Raw genomic sequence first — 18,452 nt, forward strand, 5'->3', positions numbered from 1 at the left:
CGTTTTTGCAAGGTGACAGAAAATTATAGTTATCAATTGCTCTACCATTGATACAATCATACGAAATGCTGTTGGCAAAATTTTTTGATCAATTTTCAGCATAAAATAAAAATAAAATTGAAGAATGGAAATAGAACTTGCAAATTTCTCCATTTACGAAGTAGCAGTGGATGGCTTTTGTGTCTTACAATTTTATTTTGATCTTGTATCAGGCACGTACAGAGTGGGAAGGGGGGCACATGCTCCCCAAAATCCTAAGTTTTTCCCAATTTCCTTACATCTTCTTATTCGATTATCAAATATATTTGTTTTCAATATCTCCCACCCACAAATTTTTTTTTGAATACTTGTTGTGTAGTTTGATGAAGTTTTGAGGTTTAAATTCTACTTTAAATCTCCGTTTACATTTGAAGGTTCAATCACAAGTTTCACAGGTTGATCATTGAGTTTCCCGTCCAGTTAATATGATTCTGCGAATTATTACCCAGCGAATTTAATATGTCCCTGCGAATTGCTAGTGACACATAGGTACTAGTAGGCAATTGTTTTCTTTGGTTAAAAGAAAATTGGTAACAATCAGGGGTGTAGCTCCAGTATTTTTAATGGGGGTGCAAGAGAGGTGCCCATCCAGAGAGTCAGGGGCATGAACTATGTAAAAAAAAATTCTCCGAATTATTGAGGGCAACTGCCCCCTTTCCTCCTCGAAACGACACCACTGGTAACAAATGTTTGGTCCTCAACTGCGACTTATTTTTAGCCATATTTATATTTTAGCAAAAAATACAAAATTCCACATTTTTGTAGATAGAATTTTGAAACTTCTACAGTAGGATTCTCTGATATGCAGAAAGCGCCGGTGTGATTTTCGTTAAGATGCTATTACTTTTAGGGGGTGTTTCCCCCTATTTTCCAAAATAAGGCAAATTTTCTCAGACTCGGATAGGTAAGACTAAACTTGCTGAAACTTATATATTTCAAAATCATCATAAAAATCCAATTCTTTTGATGTATCTATTAGTATCAAAATTCCATTTTTTTAGAGTTTTAGTTTTTAGAGACCAAACGTTTGCCCGACTCATAAAAATGTAATAAAAATGCAAAAAACACATTTTTGATGTGTTTTAAGTTATTTATAAACCCCCCTCCTCCGAACAAAACTCCTGGATACGACCTTGACTGCGGCATTGGTAAAAATGACGCTACCAATTGAGGGCAATGGTAGTTTTTTATTGTTTTAAAAACAAGAGTTGTGAGAAAGAGTCAAACTTTAGCGTAAAGAGCGAGGCGTCGAAGAGGGGACAACCCCTTTCATATACGGAATAATTTCTGTTCGTTTTAAGTTTTAATGTCGCGCCTTACTTTCAGTTGAAAAACTTGCTTTTTTATTTAATTTATGAACGTTTATGAATGTTTTGGTTTTGGCTCACCGTACATGAATAATTAAAACGAAATCTGCATATTAATTTTTTTTTGGCTAGATGGCTTTCTCATAGTTTTGATCGGAGATTTTGAAAAAAAAAATGGGGTGAGGGAGGAGACCTTTTAATTTTTTGTAACTTAAAAAGGCAACTAAAACATTTTATTTTTTTATGAACGTTTATAGTTATTTATATTTTTATAACAGAAGGAGTTAGCAAAAAGGGTTTCGGAAAAAAAGTTTGATAAGTTTATTAAAATCATATTGATCCGAAAAAACTGACGACTCTTAGCCTGTCTCCCCACCCCATGGAAATTAGCCAAGGATATCCTCCTGTTTTTAAAGGGCGCATAGTTATATTTATGTTCTTTGTAAATAATTTAATCATAAGCCGTTTCAAAAAACAAATCCTACTCAAACCATTTTTGGTAATTTTTCAGTTAACGTTTAGCAATTTTTTTTTTAAACTGAAAAGACAAACAGAATTGAACTCTGTTTTTTTTTATTTCCATTTTAATGAAAAAAGTAATTCAAGCAATATTTTAAGTAAGTATTTATATAATCTGAGGAAATAACTGAAGTATAAAGGTTTGAGCAATTAAAAGAGGTAAAATTTTTGACTCATCCCCCTGTCTGTTATCTAACAATTTTCGAAATATTTTTTTATGATACATTTATAATTTTTGTCTCTTTGTTCTTCTTTTCCGTCAAATCCGATCCCCTACCCCCCGAAAAAAGACTTTTGCTGGTAGGCTTAAATTAGAAGATTAACTGATAGAATATACTTGATTACCTCAAAAGCTGAAAATTAACTTTTATAAAAAGTTCAAAATTACACAACAACACAGAAGCTTGTGAAAATTTCAGATCGAATAGCGAGATAAGATCCAGGTAAAATCAAGTCCTTTCATGGAATGACTCCAAGTACGATAAAAACGTGCAAAGGCAAAAATATGACTTAAAAATCGAGAGGGCGCCCACTTTCAGAAATCGGGTACACCAGGGGACCCGTGCTAAGCGTCGTAGAAGGTTGCCAAGCACGCCGGAACGTACGACAAATGAATCGCTGTGCCAAACGTGACATAACAGTGCGGCAAATGTGGCGTTACTAATATGTGCACCAGATCGCGGGAGTGGATGTGCCCTTGCTAGGAATAGCTGTACATGACAACATTTTCCTTTCCTGTCATGTATTCACTTATGCATAAAACATGCAATGTCTGACCTTAGAGAAAGTGGACAAGGACGCAAACACAAATACATTTTGGATACGTAATTAAGGAAATAATTGTTGAAACGAAATGGACATATAAACATCATGTTTACACGACATAATAAAAAAAAATCCCTTGAAATAAGTGAGCCGTAAAAGTAAAAAAAAATCTAGAAAGAGGGTAAATAAAGTATCTCAGACGTGGCTGCATTATAGACATGAGTGTGACCATTACGGTCTGTGACTACAGCTATAAGTTTGTTCACGGCAGGCAAGGCCGTATACAGGGTTGGGAGTTGGAGGGGTGCTTGGGGTAGGGGTTTTCACCCTCTTCTCCAGAAACCTTTGCCCGACTCATAAAAATGTAATGAGAATGCAAAAAAAACGCATTTTGGATGTATTTTTAAGTTTTTTTTTTAATCCCCCTCGTCCGAACAGAAATCCTGGATACGACCTTGACTGCAGCATTGGTAAAAATGGCGCAACCAATTGAGGATAGTATTCATGGGTATTTAGTTCAAAGTGGAGTTAAAATTGTTTATCAAATATTGTTAAACTGAAAAGAGATTTTTTTTTAATATTGAAAGCGAAAGTTTAAACTAAGATCCAAGTGGCTACTCATAGAGTGCCTGCCATCTATATGTAAAAAATATATAACTGACGCAGAAAGGTTATTACTGTTGCAAATAAAAGAAAAAACGGAAACAGTGGTGGATCTCAGTTCGCTTTTTAATGGAACTCTTTAAGCTCCAGTTTAAAGAATAAAAAGGAACTAAACACAACTGATCAGTACATAACATACTGCAGTAATTTTCCATTTCGTGAAGAAAAAGACGAGATTTATGGTCACTTTTAGTCATTTTAGGAGTCCACTTTATGTCATGTGCGCCAAATGCAGGGGCAGAGGGAGGACCAACTAGATATTAAAAAGTACATTTTGGGGTGTTTTCATTAAAAATCAAAAAAGCAAAAATGCCCCCCCCCCTCACATAGTTTTAGAAAAAAAAAATTGTATCTGTATTTTAAACATATAACAACAGAAAATCCTTGCCCCCTCCTCATTTTTGCGAATTAATACCCTTGCTTTATGCCTCGCATAATGTAGAGTGGAAATCGTTGCGTGATCTCAAAGCGAAACATTCGTGCCGAAAAATCAGCCGAAAAATTGGCAGGAAAAGGGAGGTGATTTTGGAGGTCCACAGGCCTACTCTCCGGATCGAGCCATACAAATATAAGATCATGGCGTGGTAATTCAGTAACTAATTATCATTAATGGCTATCGACATCTAGAAGATAACCCAAATAGTAAGACAAGGCTCAATAACTCTGCCACGGGAAATTTGAATCATCCCGAGTGTCTTGATGTAATTTTACCGACATTTTAAGCCTAATTATATAGGGTCTTTGGCGTAATTATATATAAATGACTATTGGTACAGCTTGTGCGTTAATAAATGATGAACTTCCTTTGTGACTTGGGATTTCTATTACCTAATGTTGTAAATTATACCGTTGTCAACGGTTTGTACCTTCACCTTTACCAACTATTATGCTGAGCAAAGTACACTTCTACAACACCTTTGTCTTTTATGTAAGAGTACAGCTACTTGAATTTTTATGCTTATTCGTTATTTTTTAGTTTCAAGTTTCTACTTTTAAGTCTAGTTGTTTACCTTCCAGACTTTTTTAGACTTTTACCTTCCAGGCGTTTTTTTTGAGGGGGTGCTAAAAAATTTTTATTTCTCATGATTTTTTTGCTTTTTTGTCTTTTCTTTCCTTTACATTCACAAAGAGGAGGAAAAAAAATATAACACCTTTGAAGAAAAAATGAATTTTATAAGCATGAATGAATGAATAAGTTCAGTGACTAAACCCGTACAGAGTAATTCAAAAATATCATGTAAAAAAATAGAACTAATAGTACAAAAGAATAGAAAAAACAAGAGAGAGGCAAAATCGACTAAAACGGCAACCTCTGGGTCAGCAACCTTGAATTTCCTAATACCGAGCGAATTTCTATACCACGGAGGCAAATGAAGCAGATTCTCGGCAAAACCATGAATCGGATTTTAACTCTTGTCAGTTACAGTTATAAAAACAAAAAAGAAAAGAAAAAGAAAAAGACCTGAAAGAAAAGACAAAGAAAAAAAGAAACTTATTAGCACCTTTTGAATTACATAGTCAATTTGGGATGTACAGCAGGTACATAGGAGATAATGCCAGTATATAGGACCGTATACAGGATTTTTTTTCGGGGGGGGGGGGGAGGGAACACAAAAAACCTTAAAAAACGCATACAAATTTGTTTATATCCATTTTTGTTCAATTTTTACGAGTAAGACAAACATTTCAGGGGGGGTGGGGGTTCAAACACTCTAACCCTAAAAGAAGTCAAAAGAGATTTTGGAGTAGATACAATTTTGGATACGCAAAAAATTAATAACTATTGAATCAAGAGATATATTGTTATCAGCAGCGGATTATATACTCAACAGCTGAGAACATTCTTGTAATTTTGAATGACTTACCCAGAATCACTTACTGGGCAAACTTAGCTTATTACGATGTTATTACCTTATTACTTCGCTGATGTACCGAGAATTACCGACCAAGAAGATAGCCGACCAAGAAAACTAGCAGGGGCATCACGCATAGTGGAGGCCAACTCCTAATATTTTCAGCCAACAGAAAAAAATTGAGTGGTCAAAATAGTGGCTCGAAGTGCCATTATTATACTGGCTTAAACTTTCTTTTAGGGTAAATGGGCTGATGGAAATATATGACGTAAAATCAATTAAAGTTGATAGGCCTTAGTCGGTAAAAAACAAACAATAAGTTAATTTTAATTGCAAGATCACCCAAGTTAGTCGGTAAAACGACCAACCAGTCGGTAAAATCCATTGCCCTCCCCCCAAAATAAAACATTTGGTTAGTGACGTCTCTGACAATCAGTGGCGTTAACTCAAGAAAATATAGAGGGAGGGTGCAAAATTTTTTTTTTCAATATTTTGGTTTTTTCAATGAAAATGCAACATTTTTCGATAAAAATCCCCTCTAGAAAGATATTTTTTTAAAACTAGGATGGGAGGAATATAGTAAGGCACATGCTCCCCTCCCCAATCGACACCGCTGATAACTATTGACTTAAGGAGCATAATATTTGCAGCAGTGGGTCGGGTACAGCACAATGTTTTAACTTTGAAACGACTTACCAAGAAGGGCTTGAAGACTAGCAGAGCATTGAGACAGCCTTTCTCCAGGATCCGATTGGGGGAAGAAAACAGCAGCGGGTATATTATTAGTAGCAGGTTCAAATCGAAATCCAACCGAGATCAGTATCTCCTTCCAACCCAGTACTGGGCCAACCTTGTTCTCAATTGACCTTTGTGTTGTATACATTGCGTTCCTGTGACCTCGAAGGATTCTTTGTAGAGACTTTTCGACCTAAAACAGTAGATTTTGCAAAATTAACACCCATTTGGATTCACACGGGACATGTAACAAAATATATATTCTATAGGAAAAAAGAAAAATTTGGAAGATATATTTTGTGTCTTTGGATGGTATTTAGGGACTAGTTGTTTCTACACTGAGAACCATTTTAGGTCAAAAGTCCATTATAACGACTAAAAAATAAATTTAGGCGTACGCATAAAAACAAATAATTCGAAAATTTTTAAACGTAAACTTAAATGTAAACTATAGCATTTTAAAATATAAATTTAAAAAATTTAAGATACTGTAGCAAAAAAAAAAAATATTAAAGTAAAATTTGATTGTCCAATTATTGAGAATAGATGATACAACGCAGATGATACGTGAGAATAGATGATGCAACGCATTTTAGACATAAAAAACATTTATAATGTCTTGAGAGCAAATTAACCAGGACTTGGATGCACCAATCGATTAAATTAAGATTTGTGTGGGATGCGTGGTCGATCTAAGATTTACATGAAATGTTACATGCCGTCTTTTGAACTACCAAAGTCGATATAAAAGTATTTAGCTATCCAAATAACTCATATTGTACCGATGCCTGATATGAAAGCTACATAAAGTAATATGTAACATTCGACTTGAGAAATTTAAAGAACAGACTGTGGTGTCGAAAGGAGTTTTGCAAAACACCATATCAACAATGTCAACGCATATTCCAATGGAGTTTTACGTCATAGCAATCGAATGCCATAGCATCGTGAATGGCATATGCCATTAATTAAATTAACCAAAAATTAAAATATGAATCTTGTGTAAATAACTAAGCTCATTATCAAATAGCTTAGAATAACATGAAACTAACGTTCTTAGTTTAAGTCAGTAGGCTACAAATCAAATTGGGACAAAATGTAACAAAACACCTTTTGAATTACCATAGCCAAATTACAAGTCCAAAACTGTCTTTCATAATATGAACCGGTAATGAAAGTTATGTAACTGATAGTGACGAGAAGTTATGTAACAAAAATTGGGATAAGAAGGAACAAACTAAAAAATCAATCGAACAGATTGGACGGTAAAACGTCACATAATGCTTTTTGAATTACCGTACCTGAAACAGTTATATTCATCCACAACATAATAAACTAAAAAAAAAAATATTTTGTTAAGAGACCCTTTTAGTAATTCTTACCCAAGATTGCAATATGAGAATGAGTGTTCTTTGGAAGTAAAAAAAAATTAAATACAAACGATACAGCATACATCTAAAAAGTTAAATAAGTATGGGGCAAATTTTCAGCTTAAGGGATATGTTCCCTCTGAAACCAGCAAATTTTTGACAGGTCTGCAGCTATACATTTCACCAAAAGGACGAGATAGATATGTATCGTTGCATTCATTAATAGTAGTAGTAGAACAACTTTATTAGAAATAAAACATTTCTTAATCAATAGCACAGCATAAGCGAAGCTTGCGAGGCTGTGCCAAATTCAAGAAAAATAAAGAGAGAATATGGAGAATGAGAAAATATGGAGAATGAGACCATATACTATCTATACTCAGTTTATTCCAAAGCTTTGAAGCTCTAAAATTTAGTTTTAAAATTAGTCTCAAATATGTCAGTATTGTGATAGCATTTAGACTTGTTTCTTAAAAAATATCTTTACTTGCTTGAAATGCTTGTTTGCTCGGCAAATGGGAGCCATCTAGATTCTGAGATTTTAACAAAGTTGGAACATGTCAGAGTTGGCAATATCCTGGTTTTAGGTAATTCTTACAAGGTGATACATTCTGTTCTGCTTAAGAAAGTTTTCGGTAGAATCAATGGTAAAGAACGCCCCCCACTCAGAAATCCATCCTAAAAAACACAACCTCCCTCTGTAACAAAATAGAATTCAGTTACAGGGGAAATAAATGTATATGATTGTTTTAGTCAAATGCTGCTGACTTAAACCAAGTTTTAGTCATTACTAAACTTACGAAGTAAGTTTAGTAATTACTTACGAAGTAAGTAACCTTTTTCCCACAAGCTTCAGCCAATTTTCAACCTATTTTTAATCTGAAAAACCTTGTATACAAAATTCCAAAAGTTTAATTCCGTAGATGGATAGAACTAAATCTCAGCTGGTGAATAATAGTCAAAATTTCCTTTTTCGTTGATTTTTAAAAACCGTAGGAGAGCAGAAAATAACCTACCAAATCAAGTAAATGGAACATAAGCCTTAAGTAAATATATTACAATCCCTTTCGTAACTTAGGCTCAAGGAAGGCACGGCTCGGAAAGAGAGAGGCGGCTTCTCAAGCCTCTGCCCCAAAGACATTTTGAGCTTTTTAGCGTTTTGGTAAAGCTTTAGTTTTGTCAAAAGCTGTCTAAAGAAGAAACTATGCTGCGAAGCAGCATATACATATATGCAATCACGAAGGCTACATGCAGTAATACGCACTTTAGACAGCTTGTGACGAAACTAAAGCTTTACCAGCGATTTTACCTATAATTTATTAGGTTTTGAATATATGACTTAATTAACATATTTTTGCGTTTTCTAGAGCATTTACTCCCTTCACCCTAAAAATAAATCGCTCCACCCGAATCTGGCTTAAAAAATCATACAAATTTTAAAAATTAAAAAAGGGTTTCGGAGTTTTGGCTGCTACTAGCGAGTGGCTTCAAAAGAGCCATAATACTTACAGGCGCCTTTATTTCGTCTTTACTAAAACTAACGCATTTTGGGCGTCACAAAGCAAGTAACTCAGAAAAAGAAGTAAAGACCTAACATCTCGATGATCAACATAACAGAATTTAGAAATATTAAAAAGACAAAAAAAAACTAGACAATGAGTTAAAGCAAAAATATGCAATAAATATAAATCACAAGCAGACTAGAAAGAATTAGTGAAAGAAAGAAAAAAATTAAAATAATATTAAAACAATCCCAAAAGAAGGGGCATAATTTGCTATAGGGCAGGGAGGAATCTGCCCCTCCCAGACCTCGGGTTGCCTCCCAAAACCCAGTTAGCCCCCCCCCTCCCCAGCTGAATTTAGTTTCTCCAAAAATCTTGTAAAAACTATGGTAAGCATATATAATTCAAGTATCCACAGTTTTCTTCAGTATCTTTCTATTCTATCTTTTATTCTACCTTTAGCATCTTTGCCTTTTTGTTACTATACGGCTCATTTTTCAGTTTTCAGTCATTTTTACTTGATTTAGGAAAATTGGCTCCAACTTTGCCTCCCCCCCAAGATTTTGACGAAAGTACGCCACAGCCCAAAAGTGGTTTAATATTAACCCCAAAAAGTTAATATTAACCCAAGAATCCTATTTCAAACATAAATTTTGAAACAGCAAAAAAGGTTCTAACATAATTTTTAATAATTTTTATTCAAAGTCTTTTGAATTAACTAACTTTTTGTAACGTCAAATTCATTTTACAGATCTTAAGAAAAAAAAACGACACCTCTTAATATTAAGCCTTATACGAGAGAAACTACTTACCAAATGCAAAATGACACGGAGAGCATCGCGACATTTTTCTGGCGTCTTCAAGAGCTCTCCCAGTGCGGCACCCATCATCGCTACTTTGTTTGATAGCCTTATGTCTGATCCAATAAGCAAGAAGCCAGCCCAGTTGGCCGGATGTGCAAAGTGTTTTGTGTGCTGAACAGTTTGTTGAGCCTCTGACAGTGCTCTGCTCACTCGTGAGCCCTAGAAAATTATTACTCAAAATTATTATCTTAGTTTGGTAACAATACACTCAGTGATAATATCTAGTCTTATCTGACAAAAAACCAACCACATTAGTGGGATATGCAAAGTGCTTCGTTTGTTAAACAATTTGTTGAGCCTCTTAATTATCCAACCCTTTTCCTCCCTACCCCTGACAATTGTTCATTTTTTTTCAAAAGAAAAATGTAGCGACTCTTTTCTTGAAAACTACTTAAAACAACAATTGTACTTTTTAATACTACAATAAAAGCGTAATAAATTTTTTTAATAAATAATAAATTTATAATAATAATAATAAATTATATTATAATAACAAAATAATAAAATAAAATAAAATGAAAAATCGTCAAAAAAATTGAGATTTCAGGAAGTGGTTTTTCGCTTTTAAATTATTTCCAGGGACTGTTGGTGTCCCTCGGGTCATATCTAAAATTTACACGAAAGTGCAAGCTTAGATTCAATATTTTTTATAACTGCTTAAAAACCTATTTGCTTCAGCGACAGCTGGACGAGGGCCAAAACTTAAAAATGTACCAAATATGGGCTGATCAATTGGAAAAACTAAGACACTATTGGACAGTCTTGGATATTTCTTCAAAAGTCTCAGAAATTTAACAATCTAAAAATTTCTCGGAGTCTCTGAGACTTGAAAGACAGTCTCTGAGATTTTTCAAGAAGTCTCAGAAATTTAAAAATGTAATAATTTCTCGGAGTCTCGGAGACTTGGAGGACAGTCTGGGAGATTTCTCACGAAGTCTCAGAAATTTAAAAATCTAAGAATTTCTTCGAGTTATTTTTTTTTTCTTTACCTCCAGGAATAGTCATTGTATTTGGAACGCTGCCTAAAGCACTTCTTTATTTAGTGGGAAAGTTTTCGGGAAGTCCCAGAATCTCTTAGAGCCTTTATCTCCAGCAATAGTTATTGTCCTTGGAATCACGCCTAAAGCAATTGTTTAACAATAAAGCCGCATGGGCAATGGTTTACCAAAATTCCAACAAAACGAAAATACGAAAGAAAACTAAAAAAAAAATAATCTACATAAAAATGTTCTAAACTGTTTGCTCGGTTCGCAAAGATTAAACTATTCATTAACGCTACTACTGCTACTACTAACAACTCACCGCAGCAACAAGCCACCTGAGGCCAAAACAGCTACACACCCTCCTCCTCCATCCCAATCTATTCAAAGCCTCCCTCTTTAAACCCTCCCAGGAAGTTCGCATTTCCCTTAAATCTTTCCTTGCGACTTTCCTATTAATTAATCAATTACTAACAAAAATTAATAATAATAATTAATAATAGATTAATAAACAATTAATGATAAACAATTACTAAGCTGTTCACGAGCAGTTGATCAGCTCTTATACGTGGTTGACCTATTTTTGTAGTAAAACAAATAAAAAGAAATAGAAGTTGCTCAAATTCTATTCCAAGCTATTCTCCTGCCATTTATAATCTCATAGGACATTAGGGAGGGCAAAAGAACCACCAGGGAATTTTATCTGGGAATTGAAAAGTACTATTAGGAGTTTAGCATTTACCAGGAACTGGATGGATATATTTCTTTTTTTCCTCTCTTTGTGAGATTTTGTAATGTATGAATACGATTTCTTGGTTCCCAGGGGGACTCGCTAGTGACGCCCAGCCATTACAGCCATTTTAATAATATTAAGATGGTATAGTATCATAAGTGTCTTCAACATATAAGATGACAGCTTTTATTTTTGGTGTTTAATTTATGGCGCTAATCGCAAGAGGCGCTGAAGGCAAAGTACATTTATTCTAGCATTATGACATATAAATTTTCCGGTCTCTGTTTGGTCTATGCTAATAATCTTTCCTGAAATGTAAAGAAATGAAACTGCACATAAATTAGATTTTAAACGTGACTTTTTTTACGGAGTTAATTAGGACTTTTTTTACGGACTTTATTTTGCGGAGTTAATTAGCTTAATTGCTTTTAAGAGCTTCCACACACCTTCTTCCGAATTCCGTGTTTTATATGGGACTTACGTAGTTTTTTTTACGAATGTTATTACGAATTTTATGCTTAAAAATATGAATGTCATACGTACAAATATAAATTTTACGTACCTGAAGAAGTGATGAGTAAAATGTCCTAAGCATGATTTTGACAGCTGTATCTGGAACAGGCCATAGTGACAGCAGCACACATTGAGCTCCAGCAGCCAGGAACGCTCTACTAAGTGCCACAACACCATCAGAGCTGGCCCATCCATGATGATCTCTTGAGTGGACGGAGCTCAAAACTACCAGTCTCGCATTGAGGCGGAGGTTTAGAACATCAGCAGCAGTGAGGAGAAATTCTGATAACGCAGGGAGGTCAATTGTGGATGCCACTTCCGTATTTTCATCATCTTCATGTTTTCTATCCGAGAATTCACCAGGGGACAGTACTACAGCAGACAATTTCCAGGAAACGTGGGTGGCGAAATGAATACACTCGGCCTAAATATGAGTAAATACAATTCAGAAAAATATAAATATAGACAACAGTATATTTTTAGCATAAGGCGTTATATTACAGCCAGAGTGTGTCAACCAAACTACAGAATAACCACCTTTTAGTAAATGACTGTATTCAATCTCTACAACAAGATATACTCGCTTACCTTAAGGCATAAAAGCGTATGATCATTTGTGAGTTTCAGAAAACATACCGACGCTTTAAGTCCCGTTTTTGCCTCTTCAGGGACACTTCATTATATCCCCATTATAATATATCATAACTGTTCTTAGATCAGTGATTGGTTGGGAGTTACAGACACTTACAAGCTACACAAAGTATATAGACCAGACGTCCGCGCCTAAGCTTATGTCTGACCAAACAGACCTGTTTAAGCATTTAGTTCTGTCTGGACCTGCATGAGAACGCTACTTTACTGGTCCTCATAACTCTTTATACTAGCTCGTAATGTTACAAATTGACCAGTAGGAGTCGTAACTTCTGGAGAGAATTAATCAATAATCAAGAATTAATCGAGAATTAATCAGGCAAAGTGGATACACTCGGCCTAAATCAGAGTAAATGCAATTTAGAGAAACACAAATATAGACAATAGTAAAAACAAAATAAGAAAAAAAATTAAAGCCCAATATTATCCTAAAATATCCTAAAAAAAAAAAAAATTTTCCCAGCTACTCAGAAAATTTAGAATTTTCAAGATTAATAACGAAAAACACGGGGCGTTCTTGGCAAATAAATATGTTAGCCATTCGTATTAGCCGTAGTAATACTATCTTTACGCTAACACAAAGATGAGATTTCTCAAAGTCCTTCGATAATTATTAAATATGTCATGCAAGGCCGTATCCACAATGTTTGTTCAGGGAAGTAGGGGCCACAAAATAACTCTAAAAAAAGCATCAACAATGTGTTTATATACGATTTTGTTACTTATTTGCGAGTGGGACACAAAATTATTTTTTTTTTTTTGGGGGGGGGTGGGTCTCAAATCCGGTACCTCCCCCCTTTGGATATTGCCCTGATATCATGAATACCCCAAACTTTCATTTTGGGTCTTACCCTCCTGAGATCTGGTGTTTCCGTGAGAAGATATTCCCGTGAAGAACGTTTGTACAAAGGAAATGCCATATAGCCAACTTGTGGGTGTCTTAATTTATTCTTCGTGCCTGATACGTCATCTATAATTTATTTAGGGAAGCTCCTGGGCCTATTTTCAAACTAAAAAAAATCTTAATTTAAAGGATGAAAGCAAGCAAACCCAAGAAAAATTGGTTCTATTCATAAATAAATAATTAGGCACAAATTACTTCTGGTAATAATTAGATTATGGGAGGGATAGGAGGGTTATAAACTAAATTTGTTTAAAATTCATTGGACAGAGTAAGGGTTTCGAACCTAAAAATGTTCAGATTCGATAATCTGAGGAAATTATAACGCATTATGGTATATACTATATTAAAAATTAAAATGTCATAATCGATTTATCATCTCATTTAAGCTGAAACTATTTTTTTCTTATTCCAACCTCCTAGCACTGATAATAACGAAAGAAACAATTAGCAACTTATTAAGAAAATACAATACCTGGGCAATAGTCCGCAAGATCACTTCTTTACTTGCATTAATACCCGTTAGAGGTGCGGCTTGCAGCATTTCTGATACTACTTCTGCTTCTTGTGCAGCATAAGGTAGATCACCCCAACCCCATTGCTCAGAAACAGCACATGGTATCTTAGGGTTCCCAACAACAAGAGAGCAGCCCAATCCCTCCCCGTCATTGGTGGCCGAAGGCAGTGATTTTGGCTTGGTTTTCTGGGATGTTCTCAGTGAGGATAGAGACGGCACAACGATCAGACTGTACCTAAAAATGATTAAATAAAAAAAAACAAGTTTTTTTAAATGAAAGTAAGGAGCGACATTAAAACTTAAAACGAACAGAAATTACTCCGTATATGAAAGGGGCTTTTCCTCCTCGACACCCCACTCCTTGCGCTAAAGTTTTTTATTGTTTTAAAAAGTAGAGTTGCGAGAAAGAATCAAACTTTAGCGCAAGGAGCGGGGTGTCGAGGAGGAAAAGCCCCTTTCATATATGGAGTAATTTCTGTTCGTTTTAAGTTTTAATGTCGCTCCTTACTTTCATTTAAAAAAACTTGTTTTTTTTTATTTAATTTCTGAAAGTTTTTGAATTAATGCATGTCTGATTTTGGCTCTCCGTACATAAATTACTAAAATGAAATTTGCATATTAATTCTTTTTTTGGCTAAATGGCTTTCTCTTAGTTTTGATCAGACGATTTTGAGAAATAAGGGGTGGGGAAGGAGTTCTAGTTGCCTTCCAATTTTTCGGTTACTCAAAAAGGCAACTAGATCTTTTAATTTTTAACGAACGTTTTTATTAGTAAAAAAAAACGTAACTTAAGAATTAACTTACGTAACAAACGTACATAACTTACGTAACTTACGTTACGTTTTATCCCAATTCTTTAAGAATGACCCCTGAATCAGAAAGGCCGTAGAATAGTTGATATTATTTAAAAAAATATTAGCATAAAGAGCGAAGTATTTATCTCCTCCTAAATACCTCGCTCTTTATGCTAAAGCATTTTTAGAACCCTTCATATGCGTAATAATCTCTGTTCGTTTTAAGTTTTGATGCTTCTCCTTACTTTCAATTGAAAAAACTTTTTCATGTTTATATTTTCATTGTTTTTTTTTTATAGTAATGCTAGAAAGTCCTGCGCCCTTTTCATTGAATTTCTCTTCCCCCATGAAATACTCCTCCAAGGAAAGATCCTCCCATATAGCCCCCTCCCCTGAACCCCAAACCCAAAAAATCCCCCTGATAACATCAGTACACTTCCCAGTAACCATTACTGTATGTAAACATTGGTCAAAGTTTGTAACTTGCAGCCCCTACCCCAGGTACTGTGGGGGGTAAGTCATCCCCAAAGACATAGTTATTATGGTTTTCGACTATGCAGAACAAAATGGCTATCTCAAAATTTTGATCCGTTGACTTTGGGAAAAAAATGAGCGTGGGAGGGGGCCTAGGTGCCCTCCAATTTTTTTGGTCACTTAAAAAGGGCACTAGAACTTTTCATTTCCGTTAGAATGAGCCCTCTTGCAAAACTCTAGGACCACTTGGTCGATACGATGACCCCTGGGGAAAAAAAAAAAAAAAACAACAAAAAAACAAATAAACACGCACCCGTGATTTGTCTTCTGGCAAAAAATACGAAATTCCACATTTTTGTAGATTGGACCTTGGAATTTTTTCTATAGGGTTCTCTGATACGCTGAATGCGATGGTGTACTTTTCGTTAAGATCCTATGACTTTTAGGGGGTGTTACCCCCTATTTTCCAAAATAAGGCAAATTTTCTCAGGCTCGTAACTTTTGATGACAAAGACTAAATTTGATGAAACTTATATATTTAAAATCAGCATAAAAATCCGATTCTTTTGATATATCTTTTAGTATCGAAATTCCGTTTTTTAGAGTTTCGTTTACTATTGAGCCGGGTCGCTCCTTACTACAGTTCGTTACCACGAACTGTTTGAAAAAGAAAAATGGAAAAAAAGGAAACTCGATAAGAGACAAATCATAGGTTTCTAATTACCTTTTTTTAAAATAAAGACAGGGTTAAAAACTATAAAATAATTTTACTGTTGGCATGTTTATTTTTTCTTTTTAACTGTGCTTTTTAATTGCACCTGTACAAGTTTTCCCAATCCGTAGGTAGCTTAGTGGACAATAAAGTGTTTTTTCTTTACTTGGATAATTGATAAGTTGCAAAATGAAAATAAAAGCATTGTCTTTAACTGAGGGAAAGGTATGAGGGAAATGAGAGAAATAATGAGGGAAAGGTATCCCTTTAACTGAGGGAAAGGTATCTATCCGTATCTACCAGCCCAAAATAATACACCGGGCATACCGGTGCTTAAAACCCTTCCCTGAACTAAAATGTAAGAAATATCATCCTTTCCCCCCTTCAAAAAAACCTATTACTTATAATACTGCGTTTCCTCCTATCTCATCTGGTTCTCACTATATAGAGAATTGTCTGTTGCCTTTTTTTAAACCTATTACATCCTAGTAGATGTAACAGCAAAATTCAATACCCCTTCATGCTAATAGCCGCACGCATTACCACCTTAAAAGAAAGGAGGGAAAAAATTTGTTTGAGTTTTGCTAAATCCACCATTTCTAAACCCATACTGAGGACATTTTCCCCGATTTTACATCAACTAATGAAATCAACCAATCAATCAATCAAATAATGAACAATCAACTAATGAACTAATGAACTGCTAATGAACAACTAATCAACTAATGAACAATCAACTAATGAAGAGTATCTGTAAATGGAGTCGCTGCGTTATGCATTCCCGTTGTATTCAAGTTTCTAGCTGGTGAACTCCCGTCTGAATTTAAAACATTATTTCGACCAACCTCGGACCAGAATAACGTAAATACCCGAACATCATCAAACCTGCAAATACCCTTCTTCCCGACTGTACGATCAGATTTTGCTCCGAATGTAATTCGTGCAAGGTTATGGAACCTGTTCCCAGAACAGCTGAGGGGTGGGAGCTCCCTCGCGTCATTTAAAAGAAGAGTAGAAACCACTTATTAGCAATGGAAAAGACTAGTTAAATAATGATCAATAAAATGATTTTTATATAAAGTATTAAATATAAATAGATAGAAATAAAGTAAAATTTTTTCTTGGTACCCTGGTTCAAAGGGCAGGAGGATAATTGGTAGTTTTGTTGGATAAATGAGAGGTAAGGTTGTTTCTTAGAGTAGGATCAGTGACCACGCTGCGTATTATGTTTAAAAGGTAGCGATTGAGGATCTCGGCGTCCAGGAATAGACTGAGTATTGTTGATATGTTTAATTTAGTTTTTGAATTGATAATAAACCACATTTATTGATTGATTGATAATAATCAACACATGTATTTGAGAAACGCAACTTCTGATATCAACTTTATTTCACCATCTATTGGATATACTGCTTCCCCTTCTCTTCACCTAAACCGGGCAAAGGTCAGTTCAAACAGTAGATTTAGGTAGACCTAAGTAAATAAAGTTGGAACACATTTTTTCTACAGGGGGTCCTAGATACACTTTGTAAACCAAATAAAACGTTATTGTCATCGGTTTTATTAAGACAAATACGTCACTGTGTCCTGTTTTCGTTATACTCGTACTTTTGACCGATCGACGTGACCGAAGTGACACGGATCGTTCAAATCCGTGTTATGATATGGTTGAACAAAATACAACCCAACCTAAAAACCAACTACTTCGAGAGTAGGTAGGGCAGTTGCAAATTTCTCAATTCCGTACTTTTCCAACTCTCAACGTAAATTTTAACTTTTTATTTGTGTCCGGTGCATGAAGTCTATATGTTAGTATTCCTTTGTGCACCCTTAGCTCGCTGATACAAACTGCATAAGTACCACTGCTGCACAAGAAAATGTAAATCAAAGATATGTCTTAAAGTCACTCTTCACTTTCATCTGTTAAATTAGTTTTTGTGTATGTTTTTATTAGGTTTAATAGGTTCTCAATATTTCATTCGGCCTATTTGAGCTTGAGCAATCTTCTCCCAGTCCAAAATAAATCACGTGATTCTTTCTAGATTTCAGTAATTATTTGGAATCGGTCATAATGCCAGCATTGGTTTTTACTTTTCAGTAGCAGCCGCTGAAATACTTATTTCGAATTCTTTTTTGGGGGGGAAGGGGACAAACTATTTTTATCATGTCCTAATAAACGAGTATACACTATGTTATATCTTTTTTCTATTGCGAAACTAGAAAACGTTGGGCGATGAAGAAAAACGAGGTCAATCACAGCCAGTGAATAAAAGAAAAAGAAAAAAAAACAACAAAAGACAGAAAGAGAAAGAAAGAAAAGGAAATAAAAAAGAAAGAAAAAAGAGAAAGAAAGAAAAAAGAAAGAAAAGAGATAGAAATAGAAACTAAAAAAAGAAAAGCAAAAAAAGAGAAAGAAAGAAAAACAAATAAAAAAGTAAAAGAAGGAAAGAATAAGAATTTTTTTTAATAGTTCAGCCGACGCCTCCACTCAGCTGTCATATGTAAAGGAACAAAAACAAAAAATAAAGACAAAAGTCAACTGGGCAACATAAAAAGAGAGA

The 18,452-nt window shown here is 34.7% G+C and overlaps 1 protein-coding gene across 1 annotated transcript in view; it reads right to left on the reverse strand.

Annotated features, from left to right (window-relative positions):
- LOC136039739 (tetratricopeptide repeat protein 28-like) overlaps positions 1-18,452 on the reverse strand; it is a gene marked incomplete in the record, with an annotated part of 257,124 nt that overhangs the window by 17,646 nt on the left and 221,026 nt on the right. Inside the window, 4 exon segments of the mRNA XM_065723577.1 lie at positions 5,843-6,074; positions 9,566-9,775; positions 11,892-12,266; positions 13,870-14,146. Of these exon segments, the coding sequence (XP_065579649.1) occupies positions 5,843-6,074; positions 9,566-9,775; positions 11,892-12,266; positions 13,870-14,146 (1,094 nt within the window).

The sequence above is a fragment of the Artemia franciscana genome, chromosome 20 (genome assembly GCF_032884065.1).
Source record: "Artemia franciscana chromosome 20, ASM3288406v1, whole genome shotgun sequence".
NCBI classification, from domain to species: domain Eukaryota; kingdom Metazoa; phylum Arthropoda; class Branchiopoda; order Anostraca; family Artemiidae; genus Artemia; species Artemia franciscana.